At 36.3% G+C, this 18,744-nt stretch overlaps 1 protein-coding gene across 2 annotated transcripts in view; it reads right to left on the reverse strand.

The window, feature by feature from the left end:
* The window catches only part of Spopl (speckle type BTB/POZ protein like), a 56,349-nt gene that overhangs the window by 24,643 nt on the left and 12,962 nt on the right, over positions 1 to 18,744 (reverse strand). Inside the window, exons 2-5 of one of the 2 annotated variants that reach the window (XM_075985311.1) lie at positions 14,197 to 14,241; positions 1,312 to 1,447; positions 1,021 to 1,142; positions 615 to 766 (exon numbers count right to left, since the gene is read on the reverse strand). In XM_075985311.1, the coding sequence (XP_075841426.1) occupies positions 615 to 766; positions 1,021 to 1,142; positions 1,312 to 1,389 (352 nt within the window). In that variant the 5' untranslated portion in view covers positions 1,390 to 1,447; positions 14,197 to 14,241. The remainder of the gene's footprint in view (positions 1 to 614; positions 767 to 1,020; positions 1,143 to 1,311; positions 1,448 to 14,196; positions 14,242 to 18,744) is intronic. The other variant, XM_075985310.1, reaches the window with a different exon arrangement.

Raw genomic sequence — 18,744 nt, forward strand, 5'->3', positions numbered from 1 at the left:
GCTTTTAGTATAATCTGTAAAAGATTTTGATATCTAAGACATTTCAAACATCTTAGGTACTGCTCAACTGTACACTACAAAATACATAAGATTCTCATCAGAAAGTATTCATTATATAGTATTATCCATACAATCAGGCTATGACTTAAGTAAAACACTCTATTTTAAACATCACATAATATGTAAACATAAATATTAAAAAGTTTATGTGTAATGAAGTTATTTGGTTCTTTGATTCACAATTATTTACAACTCAGTGTGGCAGTTTACAGCCCTCCACCTCCTTTATATTGCTGTGTAGCAAGAAGGCAAGGGAGGAGAAATTTTCTAATGACATTGACCAAGAATCCTGTTTCAGCAGCAACTATTTTTCCAAGAGACAGTGAAATGTCATTTTAAGATAATAAGTAGTTAAAATTTAACATTATTTTAAGTACTTCTGTATGTCTACAGAAGCTAAAACTTTACAATGTGAAATGCACAATGAAATAATGGCTACAGATAAATTTTTAGACTAAGGAAATTTGAGGGAGGAAAATAATCCAAAACTTTTCTAGGTAAAGTCACTGTATGTAGATAAAGAGACTCTTTCCCCCAATTTGCCAATCACTTACCCATTGCTTTTGTTTCTTCCCTTTTAGCATTCAGAAGGGAAAATTTGAATTTTGCTCGAACCTCACTTTTTGGGCAGCTGACTAAGAGCAAATATAAGGACAAGTAGTCTTTACTTTCATCATCTAACCCCTTTGGGTTTACCCTCAGGCACCTAAAATAAAACAAGAGGTCACTTAGAGGAATTTAGTATTTGATATTAACAAAAGGACAGGAAATGCTGAAATCACCTGCAAATTAATATCTCAACAGCACTCCTGTAATAAGTCCATGTTTTTTCAATTTCTCCATTTGAATAGAAATTAATGACTAATTTAATGTAAAAATTATACTAATACCCATAGGACCAACAACAACAATGAACCAAAGTAAGATAAATACAGTTAAAAATATAATAATAATGCTTACCATTTCATTTTATCATTTGGGCCAGAAGAAAATGTTGAACTCTTTAACACTTCACCCATTTCTTCTCGACAAAAACTGAAGTTATTAATAGTCCACATGTAGGAAAATTTCACTACTTTAACCTATAAGATTAGAAAGCCACTTTTATATGCATGACAATCTCTTGTCACAATCCAAATATGCATTCTAATCTTCTAGTGATGATGTCACACTGTTTGACATTTTACATCAACTTGTCATGACCAGAAAATTTATGCAACAAACATCAAATGCATTTTAAAAGGCAGGTACCTGTGTGTAACACCAGCTTTCTGCAACAGGGCTAGGAGACATATCTCCAGACAGAGATGGAGTAGGTTCCATAGACATTGCCACTTTAGAAGAAGCTTAAGATTCATATATTATCCCACAAACTGGAGTAATTTAGCTACAAGGAAAAAAAATAAATTTATTGATCAACCTTTGAGAAAATTAAGAGAGAGAATATATTTAAGGTTGAGAAAAATTATTATTAAAATTAGATTTGAAGGGACACATGAAGTGTTAAAATAATTTTAGAAATTTTTAATAAATTAAAACAAACATCTGTCAACCAAAACAACTGAAATCTAAACAAGATTAATATTTATATATGACACTATTTTTCAAAATATCACAAATCAAAAATATCCATGTAACATAACATGTTATAGAAACTTAATGACATCAATGTCTGCTTCATCTTCTGCCATTAACTTCCTGAAGTCCAAAGGGCCATGAGCAAGTTATCGCAGTAAGTACTTGTCATCCCCATTCTTACCAAAGAACAGACTCTGCAACAGCCTACAGAGAATTCCAACAACCTGGCTGTGTGCTAAGACTGTATCTCTCTCACAGTGTTTCCTTCAGAGGTGTACTGAATCATGTACTTCCCTTCTAGTTATCTGTTCCTGTACCAAATCAGTTTGGATGCACAATCATCCATCTATCTGAATGTAGTTGAACAGCATTTGTTTGACATGCTCTTCTTTCTCCAATGTGTACTTTTGAAATCTGTGCCAAAATTCAGTTGGTTGTAGTAGTATAAGAGAACTTTAATACCCTAAAGCAATATATTTCATTATTGTTGGACTGTGTTCTCATCTTCAGTATTCTAACTTTCCATTCTCCTCCTCTCCTCTGATTGTCATTGTTGATGTTGTTGAATATACTGTGTAAGAGCAATAACAACCTACTTTTGATTTAAGAACTGATAAAGAAACCACATTAATCCTATGGAGGGATATACCTTCAAGGAGACAAATCCTTCAATAAAAAGAGACATAATTTTCTCTAAAACTATTGAACACTAATGCGAGAAGAGAAAATGAAGATTGAAGTAAGTCACTTGAAAGACTGAGAAAGAAATAAAGCTATAAAAGATAAACTAGCAAATAAAACTGGGAATGAAGAAGCCCTTTAAAACTCTGCAACAGAGATATGAAGCAGAAGCCAGGAATCAATGTGCAGACCTGGAGACCTAGGCAGAGAGCAGTACAGAAACACAGCCTGCTTTACATGGCAAATTCCAATCTCCTGTTTCAAAACTAAAACAAAGAAAACAGAAGGAAGAAAAGGAGAAAAGGGAGAAGCAGTGAGAGGGTAGAGCACGAGGCAAGAAAACTGCAGAAAAGGAAAGAACAATAGAAGGAATGGAGGAGAACGGAAGAAGAACCCAGTCAACAATAACAAAGAATATAATTTTAAAATATTCAACTTCTGCCATGCAACTACAACCAACTGGCTTTTGATAAAGACTTCAAAAGCAGACACTAGAGAAAAGAGAACATCTCAAACAAATGCTGCAAGAAAACCTAATATCTATCCGCAGAAAAATGAAACCTCACCATCATTTTTTGTCCTACCAATACAAATAAATAAATTCTAAATGGACCAAAAGACCAGAAACTGATACTGCTGCACAGAAAAGTCAACCTGTAAGTACTTTCCGACCAAGGTTGAACCCATCCATTCATGAATGGAGTGCTTTCCACAGCAGGCGTGGACTCTTCACAGGGAAGCAGCATTGGGGAAGGGAGTCACTGTCTTCAGTGGTGTACCACTGCTGAGTTATACAGACTTGACTGAGATAATGAATGAGGTTAACAATAACCAACCAAAATAAGAATTCAAATTTAGGCCAGTGAGATGGCTCAGATGACAAAGGCTCTTTCCATCAACCCTAACAAACAGATTCCCTTTACTTGAATGAGGAAAAAAAATGATAAAAAGAGAGAACTGACCACAAGGCAAAAAGAAAGAATTGACGCCTGAGACTGTCATCTAATCTCTACATGTGGGTCATGCAAGTGCCCACTCACCCTTTCTACAAACACATTAAAACAAAACAATCAACCACACACAGAGAAATCACCAATGAAATATATTTCTATGAAATTCAAAATGAGGAAATAAAAGCAAGTTAGTGTGGCCTCATTTTTCTACTTTCTGGTCAAAACTTAGGGAAAACAGAATGATTACTAATTTCATGGACTTTTTTCAGGCTTAAAAAGCAAAATGATAGTATTTCTAGATATGTAAGACATATACACCATACTCACCTACTTCTTGAATGGATAAATTCGCTGAAATTACCTCCCAGTCAGAAAGAGGAAAAGAACGCAACAACCTCCATATAAAGCAGTTTTGATTTTTACTCCACTTAAATATGAACAAGAAACTCATGTCCTAAAAGAGATGATGGCACACACCCATAACCTTCATAACCTCAGCACTTGGAAGCAAAAGAAAGAAGACTGTGATTGTGAGGGCAACTTGGGCTACATGGCAAGACCTTGTCTCAAAAACAATAATAAAAAGAAACTCTTAAAAGACTATGACAAAGCTAGGCAGTGGTGGTGCACGCCTTTCATCCCAGCCCTCAGGAGGCAGAGGCAGGCAGATCTCTGAGTTGGCAGCCTCACTGGTCTATAGGAGCTAGTTCCAGGACAGGCTCCAAAGCTGCAGAGAAACCTTTTCTCAAAAAAAACAAAAAGAAAAAAAAAGAAAATATAATCACTTATTTTTAAAGGTTAATGTAAACAATAAGTGAGATTTGATAAGGTCTGGTATACAGCAAGGAAATCTGACAAATTATAATTCATTCATCTATAAATATTTTTATTTGCTGGCATTAATATATGCTCTTCAGGCTTGGAAAACATTACTTTTTATATGTTGAAATTTTAAAATAAAATATGTAAAATTAAAAGCAAATAAAAGAAATAAGATGAAGAAATTCATATGCAATAGATAAGAAATCTTCAGTTAGACGGGAAAGAGGCTAGTGCAGAATGGAGTAATCCCTAAGGTGTACCAAAGAGAACATGTCAACTTTATTCTAAAACAACTGTGATTCTATCCTGAACTGGCTTGGTAACTCTCTGAAAGTCTGGCTCAAGGGTTTGCCTCTGTTTCACCTCTTTATCTTCCTCAAGACCCAGATAAACCACTGCTGGATATAGACACAGAAGATGGTTCCTCCTAACACAAAGACATCTACTCAAGTATGCGCGCTGCTGTTTTATTCACAATAGCCAAAAACTAGAAACAACCTACATGTCCTTAACAGGATAATGGATAAAGAAAATGTGGTTCGTTTTCACAATAAAGTATCACTCAGCCATTAAAAAAAAATTACATTCTGAAATTTGCAGACAAATTGATGAAATTAATTAGAAAAATCATTCTGAATGAGGTATCCCAGGCCCAGAAGGACAAATATGGTATGTAATTGCTTAAAGGTGGATATTAGCTTTTAAGGTCAGTGATAAACAAACAACAATCCTTAGAACAACAGAGGTCAGGTACAGAACAAGGGACTAAAGGGTACAAATAGAACTTGTGAGGAATGGGAAATCAAATAGATCATTATAGAAGGATGGGGTGATGGCTGAACTAGGAGGATCAAGTGGGGAGGGGGAAGTGGAGAAGGAAGAACAGGGGGGAAGGAGTTGAGGGAGGGACTATGAAGAGAAAGAGCTTAACTTAAGGGCTATTTGAGGGGTAGTATGAAAATCACATAAAGTAGAATCTTCCTAAAATACATATATAAAGGCAATCTAAATGAAATTGCCAAATGATGGGAAAACAAGAGTCCCAACAGGCAATCTCATTATCAAACAAATCTTCCAGGACTAGAATTGGGTTACATCTAATTAAGTTGTTGGCCAAAGGAAATCTCCAACAACTCAGGCAGTTGCCAAGACTATAGGCTTCTCTTTACAAACTGTCAGTAAGGCCTCACTGCTGAAGACAACATCTACAGAATGCATTGAGCAGAAGGAAGCTGAGCTGGTATATACATAGAGCCTTCTCCCCATGTTCTAGTGGCTTTGGTACAGAAAACACTCTGCACACTACCAAAAGAGAAACATAAGCACCAAACCAGCCACAAACCCTGTGCTCAACAATGTCTTCACAGATGGAACCTATAGGTGACACCTGCTTGGGTAAACAAAAGCCAGAGGTAGACTAGGAACCTAGGGTAAAACAAAATACTGCTGGATTAAAAAAAGGGGGGGGGGCTTCTAATAATATTCTGCTGTATTCATAGATCACCGCCTTGTTCAGTTGACATCAGAGAAGCTTCCTTCTACAGCAGATGAGAACGAATACAAAGGCCACCCTTCCCCATCACACACACACACTCCTGCAGCAAGACATTACACACAGAATGAAAGACCTTGGAACATTCAGCCTTCCAAAAAAAGGAGGTATTCATCAAATCCCTCCCCTCAGAGCTCAGGGAACCCCTCAGAAGAGGAGGCAGAAAGAGTGTTAGAGCCAGAGGGGATGATGGATGCTAAGAAAACAAGGTCCTGTAAATCAACATAAGCAAAGCTCATATGAACTCACAGAAACTGAAACAGTATACACAGGGCCTGCACAGGCCTGTACCAGATCTGCAGCATACACATTATGGATCCAGTTTAGTGCTTTCACATGATTCCTGACTGTGCAAACGAGTAGGTCTCAGACTCTTGTGCTCCCTTTTTTTCTGCTGGTTTGTCCTGTCCAATTCAAATATGATGTTTTTATCTTATCTTTGTTATTCTGCTGGCTGGTTTTATGTCACCTTGACACAAATTAGAATTACTGGAGAGGAGGTAGCCTCAACTGAGGAAATGTGCCAAAAACATCAGCCTGTAGGCAGGCCTGGAGGGTAGTGACAGAGGGCCTAGCCCATCATAGCTGGTACTTCCTTGCATTGGTGGTCCTGGGTGTGTAAGAAACCCAGCTAAGCAATTCAGTGGAAGCGAGACAGTAAGCAGCACACCACCTCCATGGCCTCTGCATCAGGTCCTGCCTCCAGGATCCTTCCCAGTTTGAGTTCTTGTCCTAATTTCCTTCAGTGATCAACAGCAGTGGTGAAGTGCAAATCAAATAAACCCTTTCATCCCCAACTTGCTTTTTGGTCATAGTGTTCCATCACAGCAATAGAAATAGAAACTTAGATGGTTATATTTTATCATTTTCTCTTAGAAGCCTGTTCTTTCCTGAGGAATGAAGGTGGGAAATAACTAGGAAAAGGGGGGAGGGGTAAATTGTAATCAAGATATACTGTGTAAAAAAATCTATTTTCAATAAAATGGAAAAAATTAAGGAAAAAAATTAGTAAGTGTCCCCAAAGTAACAGGCAATCTGCAGAGACTAAAAGTTAATTGAGAACTTAATACACAGGCACTGCATGTGCATCTTTCCTGCTCCTCCAGATCGATGATCACAGAAATCAAAGTCTAAAGTTTCTCTCTCCTCTCTCTCTCTCTCTCTCTCTCTCTCTCTCTCTCTCTCTCTCTCTCTCTCACACACACACACACACACACACACACACACACACACACATAGAACCATTTAATTCTATCATGCAAAAATTAACCGAATAGAAACAAGAAGAGAACATTCTCTACTAATAGATGAACATATCATTACGCAGAAGAACAAGTCATAAGAAGATGCCTTTAACAGGAGTATAAAAGAATCTGATCTAGCAGTCATTTCAGTCGTTAACAGCTGAAATCCACAAAACAACTCAAAAGATTTTAAGACTACAGTCATATAAAGCATTCCCTCTTATTAAGAGTCAAACTAGAAATTTATATCAAGTGAAATCCATAAATATGTGAAATTAAACAATAAATGGAAAAAATTCACAAGACATACATTGAGACAAGGGAAAAAAAGAGCAACATAAATATACCATAGCTTAGGCCATGAGGTGACAGCTGTGCTCAGTTAAGAAAGCAGCTGAACACATGCATTTAAAAAGTCTTAAGACCACTCCGCACCAGGGACACTCCACCTTGCCCATATATCATAAAGACACATAGAGGCTGCCTGAATGCCCCTTGCCAGCCCTCTTCCATTCAGGTTACCCCTAATCCCCATAATAACTTGCCAGGAACATCCCTTCCAACTACTCTCCTTTCCTTTGGGACTCCCCATTTCTCAGCCTGCCCCCAGAAGGAACTCTCCAGGCAAGGCTGAAGAAACCCAGTCAACTCTCTCACAACTTAACAGAGCCTAGGCAGCTGCCTGAGATCCTCAGTTGCCGTATCCACAGCCTTCAGTTCAGGAACACTTGTTCCAAGTGACTTGATCATTTCAGAGAGCACCAGACTAAAGCTGACAAACAGATGAGCCATAGCCTGAAATATCAGGTCAATGGGGAACATAGACATCTCAACCCCGCTATGAATCTTCCCATGAACACTAGAAACACCCGTGTTGAAAGTGATCTGCAAAAAAAAAGAAAAATTTAACAACAAATGCACAATCTAAATACATAAAAAATATGAAAAACAAAATATCTAATTCAAAAAGGGAAATCCCATAACAGTCCATATCGAAAATAACCTGGGAAAACTCCCAGGCACAGAATTCAAAGGAATGATTGTAAATATTGTTAAACACCTCAAAGAACACAAAGACAGAAGAGTGAAATAAGGAGGTCAATCCAAAATAGGATAACAGACTTTGAGTCTATGAAGAAAACCCAAGCTTTAATAAAACTTGAAATGAAAAATTCAGTAAGTCAATTAAAAAACCCCAGTGGAAAGCCTCACCAATAGAATTGATCACATTAAAAATAGAAAGTCAGGGATGGTAGAGAAGCAGAGGAATTGGAACACCTGGTAAACTTCAAGGGAAAGTTTGAAAACAAACACATGAACAAAACATGGAAATGTAATAATAACCATGAATAAACCTACCGCTGACTTATGGTGAAGAACACCATAGGGAAAGCACACAGAATATCTTCAGAAAAACATAAGAGAAAAATTTCTAAACTAATAGAAAAGAGTGCCCAACCAAAGAGACCTACAGAATAGCAAACAGACAAAAAAATAATAATACTCCACCATGTATTACAGTAAAAATATTACCAATACATAATAGAGAAGGGATATTGCAAGCTACAAATGAAAAATATCCAAGTCTCATTACAAAGGGCATACCTATAAAGTCACATACAATTCGAATACTACAATATCTAACAGAAATCTTCAAAGCCAAAAGAGCCTGGAAAGATGTTTTCCAAGTTCCAAAAGACTACAACTGTCAAACAGAATTTTAGACCAAGAAAAACTATTATCACAGCACTTGGGAGGAAGAAGCAGGCAGATGTCTGTGAATTCAAGGCCAGCCTCATCTACAAGAGCTAGTTCCAAGACAGGCCAGGCGACAGGCCCCAAAGCTACAGAGAAACGCTGTCTCGAAAAACAAAAAACAGAACAAAACAAACAAACAAAAAAACTCTTAAAACTGAAGAAGTAAATTTTTTTATGATAAAAACAGATGACAAATAGTTAACTATTAAGACTATTCCACTGTGGATACTAGTAAGAACAGTTCAATCTGAAGAAAAAATAAATAAAAACACCTAAGTCAGAGGGATCAAACAAACAAAAAAATCAATACCAGGACAGGTGTTTATAAAAAGAAACCTGAAAAACAAAACAAGTAAAAACTACCAAAAAAAAAATCAACAAACTGACATGAATTAACACATGTTATATAAATAACTCTGAATACAAGTGTTCTAAACTTATCAATGAAAAGACAGATTCACAGACTGGGTTATAAATCCACCTTTTTGCTTCCTCCATGAAGCATATCAGACCATCAGTGATAGCTACCACCTGAGGGTAAAGGATGGGAAAAGGCATTCCCAGCACATAGAACTAAGAACATAAGATAGCTATTCTAGTATCTAACAAAACAGATTTCAAACAAAAATTAGCAAAGATAAGGACATTTTACACTCATTAAAGGGAAAATGCACCAACATGATGGTGCAAACCTAAGCATATGGCACCAAACACAGAGGCACCAAATTCAATATCAGAAATACCATTCAATATAAAATTCAAAGACTGACCCCAATAGAGTGATAGTGGGTATTTCCAATACCCCACTTTCACAGATAGAAAGGTCATCTAGAAACAACAATAAAAAGCCTAGAGTTAGTAACACCACGAGTCAAATGGACCTAACAAATATCTATAGAACACTCCTCCCAAACACTAAAGAATACACATTCTTCTTTTCAGTAGCCCATGGAGCTTTCTCCAACATCAACCACAGATGAGGGCATAAAACAAGTCAACACTCACACAAAAACTGAAATAACAATTTGCATTCTATCTGAACACAATGGAGTAACACTGGCTATCAACAGCAATGGAAATAACAGAAATTACACAAATTCATGAAAATAAATAATATACTTTTGAATAAGAATTTGACAAAGGCAGAAATGAAATTAATTTTTAAATCCCTAGAATTGAACAAAAATAGAAACAAAACATGCCACAATGTGAAACAAGGTGAAGGCAGTTCTAAGAAGAGACTCACAGAATTAAGCGCCTAAACCACTTAAAAAAAAAAAAAGATAGGGACACTAACCATTTTGGGGATCAAATGACCCTTTCACAGGGGTCACCTAAGACCACTGGAAACCACAGATATTTACAATACAATTCATAGCAATAGCAAAATTGAATTAGCAAAGAAAATAATTTTATGGTTGTCTGTCACCAAAACATGTGGAAATGTATGAAAGGGTAGCAGCATGAGAAGGCTGCGAACTGCTGAATTAAGAGTTGAATAAGGGAGTATGTTCCTAGTTTTATGTCAACTTAACATAAGCTAGAATTATCTGAGCAAAGAAAACAGTAATTGAGAAAGTGCCTCATTAAGATCAACCTGTAGGTAAGGCTGTGGGGTATTGTCTTGACTAGTGATAGATGTGGGTAGTAAGCTCAGCTCACATCCTTGTGGAAAATTATTTTAAGGTGTGTTGCTTTTATTTATACTGCATTTGTTTAAATCTGTGAAGCTGTGACTCTTTCCCTAAAACACCTGATGGTCCAATAAAGAGATGAATGGTTAATGGTGAGGCAGGAGAAAGGATAGGTGGGGCTGGCCTGCAGAGAGAAGATATAGGAGGAGAAATCTAAGGAAGAAGGAGCAAGAGAATAAGGGAGGAGGGAGCAAGATAGAACAAGGAGTAAGGATATCAGGAGCCAGTCATCCAGCCAGCCTCGAAATAAGAGTGAAAGTAAGATTTACAGAAATAAGAAAAGGAAAAGTCCAGAGGCAAAAGGTAGTCAGGATAACTTAAGTTTAGAAAAGCTGGCAAGAAACAAGTCAAGCTAAGGCCAGGTGTTTATAATTAAGAATAAGCCTCTCTGTGTGATTTATTTGGGAGCTGACCAAATAAATGTGGCGAGCCCCCCAAAAAGTCAAAAGAGTAAAAAGAATAAAAAGAAACAACATCATTTTGGTGTTCCAATATTGGGCTAGAATAAAAAACCAACAACACATCCTTGGGCAAGGGATCCTGTATACAGTCAGAAAGCAGGCTGAGCAAATCATAAGGATAAGCAGTGTTCCTCCAACACCTCTGCTTCAGTTTCTGCTTTGAGTTCCTGTCCTGACTTGTTCCAGTGATTAAAGTGCAGCCTGAGAGTTGGAAGATGAAATAAACCTTTACCTCCCCAAATTGCTTTGGCCATGGTTTTCTTATCACCATTAATAGAAACCCTAAATAAGACAGAGGGGGAATATGATCAAAGCACAATATATGAAATTCTCATGAACTAATAAGAAAAAAGGGTCAAGTCAATGTGCTACCATTATACCATAAGGAATGAAAAAAAAAAAAAGAAGGGCACATAAAATAAAATTTGTGTAATTAAATAAGATTAGAGAAAGACAAATACCATAGACAACCAAAGAACAATAAAGAAAATCAAAACCCAGGTTTTGACTTAATAAAACTGATACACATTAACTATATTGTGTAAAAAGGAAAAAAGGAAAGACTATAAATTTATTTTAGTATTTCACAAATTCGTAATTAAATGATTCATTCTTTAAGCCTCATTCTTAGCATCTCATTGATTTTTTTTTAATTCCTTAAGGATATTCATTTAAGGATAGCACCCTTTGTTTTGTGTGTATCTGAAATGTAAGCACTGGTCCGGCTGTACAGTGGTGCACAATAAAAAGTAACTGAATGATTATCATTAAAAACTATTATTGTAATTTATGACATTAATCAAAAAAATAAAGTAAAAAGCTCAGTTTGATAGTTGAAGAAAAATATTTGACAATGACTAGCAGTGGTGGTGCACACCTGTAATCCGAAATAATCAAAAGACTGAGGCAGTAGCTTTCCAGGTACACGGAATTCCTTCCCTACACACTGAGTTCCAGGTCAAGGCTAGGCAGCTGAGTGAGATCCTGTCACAGAATAACTTGTGCTTACCTGTTCTGAGCAAAGGCTTACACTAGATGCTTGAAGAAGAATTTTGAGCATGTTAGTAGCACAAAATACTGTTTAGTTAAAAACACAAAGCAGTGGAAATGGATTTCGTGATTTCAATTCACAAAAAAGGCCTTCTCTCAAATTTCAAGAGACAATACTAATGATGGAACTTTTAAACAGCACAGTTAAAGACAGTAACATGCATACTGTTTATCTGTCATGTTTATCCCCCAATATACCTATGAGATAACATATTTTCATGAGGAAAATGATAAGCAAGCTCTAATAGGGCTAAAAATGAAAAGTGGGGATACTGGTGGAAAAACAAATTTTGAGGTATTCAAGGTAGATAAATATAAACAAGTTATCAAAGAAATAGGAGAAATATTACAATTGAAGGAACTAGACATAATTCCTCTGGGGAAGTACAAAAAAAAACGAAAACCAAAACAAAACAAAAAAAAAAACCCTAAGGTGGTCTGGGCTGGCTAAGACAGCTGGCTTTTCACAAAGATGAGTCGTGGTTTTATCATCTTCACAAATTCTAAGAACTGTACACAAAAAGACGTGGAATACGTGACTACATATATTTTTTTTCTAAGCATGTCAGCTCATGAGAAGCAAAAAGGACACACAGTACTTATCTGAGTATCCTAAGGCATATTAGGAAAAGGAGAGAAGATAACAGAAAATAAAATTAAGGTCTTTTCTATAAAAAAAATAAATTCTTTTATTTTGACATGTGTAAAAGATTCCAATATACAAGGAAGTGATCACACTGAGACACCCTGACCTCTTACAGTGAAGTGTCCACAACGTTTCTACTCAGAAGAGCATTGCTGAGGAAACAGACCTGCACAACTTGAGAGAAAACCATGCCAGCCATACAGTATTACTTTACAAAGTTGTTGTATACCTTAAAATGTAAGCAGATCATGGAGGAGGAACTACAGCTACTGATTTACTAGACCAGCAGAATCCCTAAAGATTAGTCCTTATACCCACAGAAGAGAAAAACAGGAAGCTTGCTGTGAGATTGTATCTCCCAGAAATGTCAAAAAAGCTATGACCACGAAGTCTCATTAAAATGGCTGCCTAAAGAAGACCTGAACAAGGGCAACATCAATAGACATGCTATCATGGAAGGGTGAAAGCTCATGAGGCCTCAACTTTGGTCAAAGAACTAGGGACAACTAAGGAACGCTGAGAGCAAGAGAAATAACCTTTCCCAGGAGGAACTACACCAACTGGTTATTCAATGGCCAGCACTGAAAAACATATACATGCAATATATACAAGTAACAGTATATGGACTGAACAGGTTGTGTGTGTGTATGTAAATATATATTTTATGTACAAACACATGTATGTAACAACAATTAAAGATAAATGGTCACGAGTTTGAAAGAGAACAAGGAGGGCACATGGAAGGGCTAGGAGGTAAGAAAAGAAAAGAGGAAATAATATATTACCATCTCAAATAATTTTTAAAAACATATTTAAGCAAAAATATGAGCAGATCAATAAGGCTAACTAACATTCAATTGGGAAGAAAAAGACATTCAAAAGAAGAACTAAAACAGAAGAAAAACGGAAACAAGCACCTTATATAGTCAATTCAGGAGACATAACTGTAGACTTAAATTTTCTTATGAAATAGGAAAAGACAGGTGGAGCACTGCGAGTTTGAGGTCAGCTTAGTTTACACAGCAGATTCTACGCAGCCAGGGCCACATGGAGACTGTCTCAAAGATGGGGAAAAAGTAAAAGTCTTCTCATAGAGTTTATTTGAATAAAACAAGAGTAAACTGTTTTGAAAATGTGTTCATAAAAGTAAGTATTAGAAAAAGAATAATTCAATTGGTAAGGTAAGTAAAATGGTTACAACTCACTCATAATTGGAAAACAAAAAAAGATTATTTTTGAAGACCCAAATATAGGAAATGATGAGTCACTGTGAACCAGATTTAGCAACATGTACTAACAAACAAAATTAAAACAAGAATAGTGATATGTGTGTGTGTGTATGAATTTCTTTAAAAAACAGGTTTATTGTCAAGAGATAAAGGAGGGAGGCACAAGGTTATCAAATCAAGCCTCATAAAATGTCAAGAATGGTTACTGAGAGACCTAAACACAGACACTTCTGGTAAAACTTCAGAATTCTATTTCTTAAAAATATAAAGAAAATCCTAAAATTCATCATGTTATCTACAAAAGACCAAACCACACTGAAATCTAAATGCTACCAACACAAATCATAAGTATTGTTAAGATTTTCTGAGAAAAAAAATGAGCTTGGAATTCCATAATCAAATTTGCTCACAACTGAGTGTCAAATAAAGAGTAGTTTCAAACTACAAACACTTAAACAGTTCACTCACCTCCATGACCAATTACTCAATATTGTATTCTGAACTCAATGAAATCTGAGAAAGAGAAAACACAAGTCAAAAACACAAGAAAGCTATAGTCTCAGAGGACAAGGAAGAATTAGAAAGAGTTAAGAGAAGAATCTATAAGAATTTGTTCTTTGTAATTTTTTTCAGTGGGTAATAGTATAGAAAGGAATATAGCTATTTTATGAGACCAACTTTTTTTCTGCTGTGTGCATGTATTCACATATTTCTAGGATTAAATATTTTAACACTGACTCAGAAAATACTGAAGAAAATATAGAGCATTATATAAATATTTTGATGATATAAATTAGCAGGAGGACTGGGTAATTGAGTTGTAAGGAAGGAAACAAGACTGTTACTCACAGAGATGGTAACACTGACCAGAGCCAATGAAGAGAACTTTCATAGAAACCTACTAACACAACTACAGGCAGGCACAGTTCAGGAACAGAACTTAGTGTTGGTCAGCAATTTCCCTCTGTAACTGAAAGACTTGTATGACTGGAACTTCCATTTTAAAAAGTATATTTTAATCAGGGGGGAAGAAGTACATATCCAGTATGCCAATTTTAAAAACAGAAACTATATTTGATTGTCAGGCAGCTCATAAACAGTCCTATCATCCCATAAACCCTGGAGTGTGCAGGGTGTGTGTGTGTGTGTGTGTGTGTTGTGAGGGTCTACTGTTGTTTTGCTAAATCCTGTTGCCAAACAGCCTTCCAAACATTTATATTTATACATATAAACCTGTGCTAATCCCAACAGTCAGAAGAGCCTCTTTCTGTAGTAGATAGTATTTAATGAGATTCATAACTTGTCAAAGTGCTGAGAAGAAGTGATCATGTGTGCTCAATAAGACATATCTATCAGCCTCTCTCTCCCTCCCTATTCCTACATAGCTCAGGGAATAGTTCAAAAAAGGGGGCCGAGAGAATGAAAGCGCCTAAGAACAGGAAGAAGTGCTACGAAATGTTATCTTCTAGACATAATGTGGTCCTTATAGCTGAACCAAATCAAAGCAGCCACAATTGCAGTCTAGAAGTGAGAGATGGCAGTCCTGAGGCCTTATATCCAGCTAAGGAACCATACTGGCAATTGATCGCTACTGTGAAGAAAGAGTAATTTTTCACTGGGGTATTACAATAGACTATTTGCTCATGCACCAATGGCCTCACCCCCACATGCACTACCTGGACTCACTGGGTAACTAAGGGAGTGGAGAGGATGCGATGGGTAAGCCATCAAGCTGATGACCTGAGTTTGATCCCTAGAACCAAGACAGAGCAGAGGAAACTGATTTCCCAAAGAAGTCCTCTCACCTCCACTTGTGCGCCACAGCACACATGTCCACACACACAAACAATGTAATAGAAAACTAAAATTTTTAAAAGGACATGAAGTTGGGTGGGGCTTCTTAGGAGTTACCTAAGAAGAGTCAGACAAGTGGATATGATGAGAATATATTTTATAAACTTATGAAAATTTCAAAAACAAAAATACTTTTAAAAGCACTAGGTCCTATTCAGCTCTACATAAATTAACAGAAATATCCCAACTCTATATTCTTTCTAAAAATCAGCTACAGGCCATCCAGAACATGTGTATGCCTGGTACCATGATACATTCATGCCACGAGATCTTCGGGTATCATTTTTAACATCATCCTTTGTAATGTAATAATATCTGTGTCAAGTTAGGAACAAAAAAACGTCCAAATGTTTTATTACTTGTATAACTACACAGATACAGGGCATACTGTATATGCTTTGTATAGAAGCCCACGGCATTTGTGTTTATAGATATGTATTTTTAAGATAAATAAAGCAAGATGTTTCACCTTTAAAGATCATTTCCAAAATACAGTTAACAACAATTTTTAAAATCAGCTTTACTTAGCAGTCTATGTGGTGGCTAGTTTTGATTGAACTTGCCACAAGGTAGTTATCTGAAAGAAGCGACCCTCAATTGAGAAAATGCTTCCATAAACTCCATCTGTAAGGCATTTTTTTAATTGTTAGTGATTGAACCAGCCCACTGTGGGTGGCTCCCTCCCTGGGCTGGTGGTCCTAAGTTCTATGGGAAAGCAGGCTCAGCAAGCCATAGGGAGCAAACCAGAAGCAGCACTCCTCCATGCCTCCCTATCAGCTTCTGCCTCTGAGTTCCTACCCTGTCTGAATTTCTGTCCTTCGATGATGAACAGTGATATGGAAGGAAGTCATATAAACCCTTTCCTCCCCAACTTGATGTTTGGCCACGGTGTTTCATCACAGCAACAGAAACCCTCAGACAGTCTGAGTGACAGTCTTTTAAACACCTGCAGAATGCAAACAGCACATTGAATCGGAGCAGTAGGCAGACTACTCACATGCCAACCTCATAATCTCTGAATTATTTTCAAATCATTCATTCATGTATTCATACACTTTCTCTTAATCATTAACTCTGTGAGTATCTGTAAGGCGCCTACACTAATTTGGATCCTACAGAAAGAAGCAGACAGTCCTTACTTTCAATTTAATATGCACTCAGGTGTTTTAGGTATAATTTTTTACACTTCAATTCTGTTTAAGAGAATAAGCAAGACAGCAGAAATCTGACCCTCTTTTTTTATAAAACGTTTAAATTGACTAAAATTTGTTCTTACTCAAATATATGTACACATGTGTGGGTGACGATGTATGTAAGTAACACAAGCATAATAAAAAGGACAGGGTCACTGAAGGATGCTCTTAACTCTAAACCATCATCTTCAAGTTCATGAAGTCAATAAGAACACATTTACTTTAGTATCTACTTACAACATTTTGAAAATTTTAACCAATGGTTTAAAGCTATGACAAGTCAAAAATTACCCAAATTGTAGCTATCTTAGCAAACCATGTATGAAGTTGATACAAGTTCGCAAAATGAATAATACATTTATGGAATTTTAAGTTTTTAAAGATATTTCAATTAAAGAAACAAATTGCAAATTACAATTTAATCTTATATCTTCATGTAGCAACAATCTGAGTGTGTGAGAGAGAATTTTTTAGATCTACTGTCACAAGATATTAGTTCTAATACAGAGGTTGGCAAGGAATGGCTGTTCCAGAGGGCCAGAACTTAGTCCAAAATAATTAGCCTCTGGACCTAGAACATTCTATCTTCACAGTACTGAAACTGTAACCAGCCAGTCTCTATAGACTCCTTTCAGAAGTTTTTGTTCACAGCCAAACAGCTTATTTTCATAAGTTTTCATTCAGAGTTCATCCTGTTGGCCAAACATCACATTTTGTGCATTCGAGAGTCATGTGTTGCTTATTAACTATCATAAGGTCTCTCACAGCTGGGAATCTTATTCCCATCACTGAATGTAGATAAGTCTGAGTAGTGGGCAAGACAGCACTCTTAGAAGAGAGAAGCAGCTCACAACGGCCATTAAGAAGGAAACTGCTGGATCATATAAAACCTATTAGCCATTAGGATTCAGGTCTGAATTTTTTTCACCCTTTCTATCTGACATAATATTTACATGTGACATAGATTATTGTGTCTAAAATTAAATAATAATGAACACAATTTGGCCTAATGGAGTGAAGATTATGGATGAAACAAATGTCTAAAACAAAATTTACTGTATTGACTATACAGCTCCCTCTATTTACAGTTACTTGCATTTGATGAACTATCTCATTTATATCTAAGCGGATAGAAATGGTACTTTAAAAAGGAGTTACTGTAGTGTTGTCTCTCCTTTACATAACTAAAACATTAATTAATGTTTAATCTCAACAGACTGTACTATGGGACATTTTGGATAACGACTAAATTAAGAAAAGCAGTACTTAAAATATAAAACATCATTAATATTATTATTAGTCACTGATCTCTTTAGTACAATTTGGATAAGAAGAATTAAACAAAATCTTTGTGGAGTTGAAGTTTAATCTATAGACTAGACGCTTGTTTTTTCTTGTGCCCTTGCCAGGCCTTTAGCCTGCTATCTTTATCATCAGGCCCTCATAAAATTCCTAAGTTAAAGGCCTGACACGTTCACAGGAGAAGCAGCAGGAAAATGCAGAATTGTGCATTTAAGGAATGTCAGGAGACAAAAGACAAATGATAAGAAATAAGAAATCAAAACCTTTCAAAGATAAGAAAAACCAAGACAACACAAAAACCAAAATGTTTTCAAAATTTCAAAACTGAACAATACTGGAAATGAGCTAAGAAACCAGAATTCAAAATGCCTTTAGGGATCCAAAAGCAAGTAAGCAAATCAAACCAAATATCAAGATCAAAATGCTTACTCACAAAGCAACCAAATCAGATACTGTAAACCAAATACCTTGAAAGCAGGCAAAAATGGTACCTAATAAAATAGGACCCTTCTTAACCAGCTCAGAGTGCAAAAAATGGATCCTCGACCAAACTAACAGGAATCCAGAGCCCTGAAAAACTCACTAATAATCCACCTGAGGACAAAACACCAGATACACTGTATTCAATGAGTCCATTCAGGTACTCGGCTTCCATTCATGAGAGTCA

The sequence above is a fragment of the Microtus pennsylvanicus genome, chromosome 9 (assembly GCF_037038515.1).
Source record: "Microtus pennsylvanicus isolate mMicPen1 chromosome 9, mMicPen1.hap1, whole genome shotgun sequence".
Lineage (NCBI taxonomy): Eukaryota > Metazoa > Chordata > Mammalia > Rodentia > Cricetidae > Microtus > Microtus pennsylvanicus.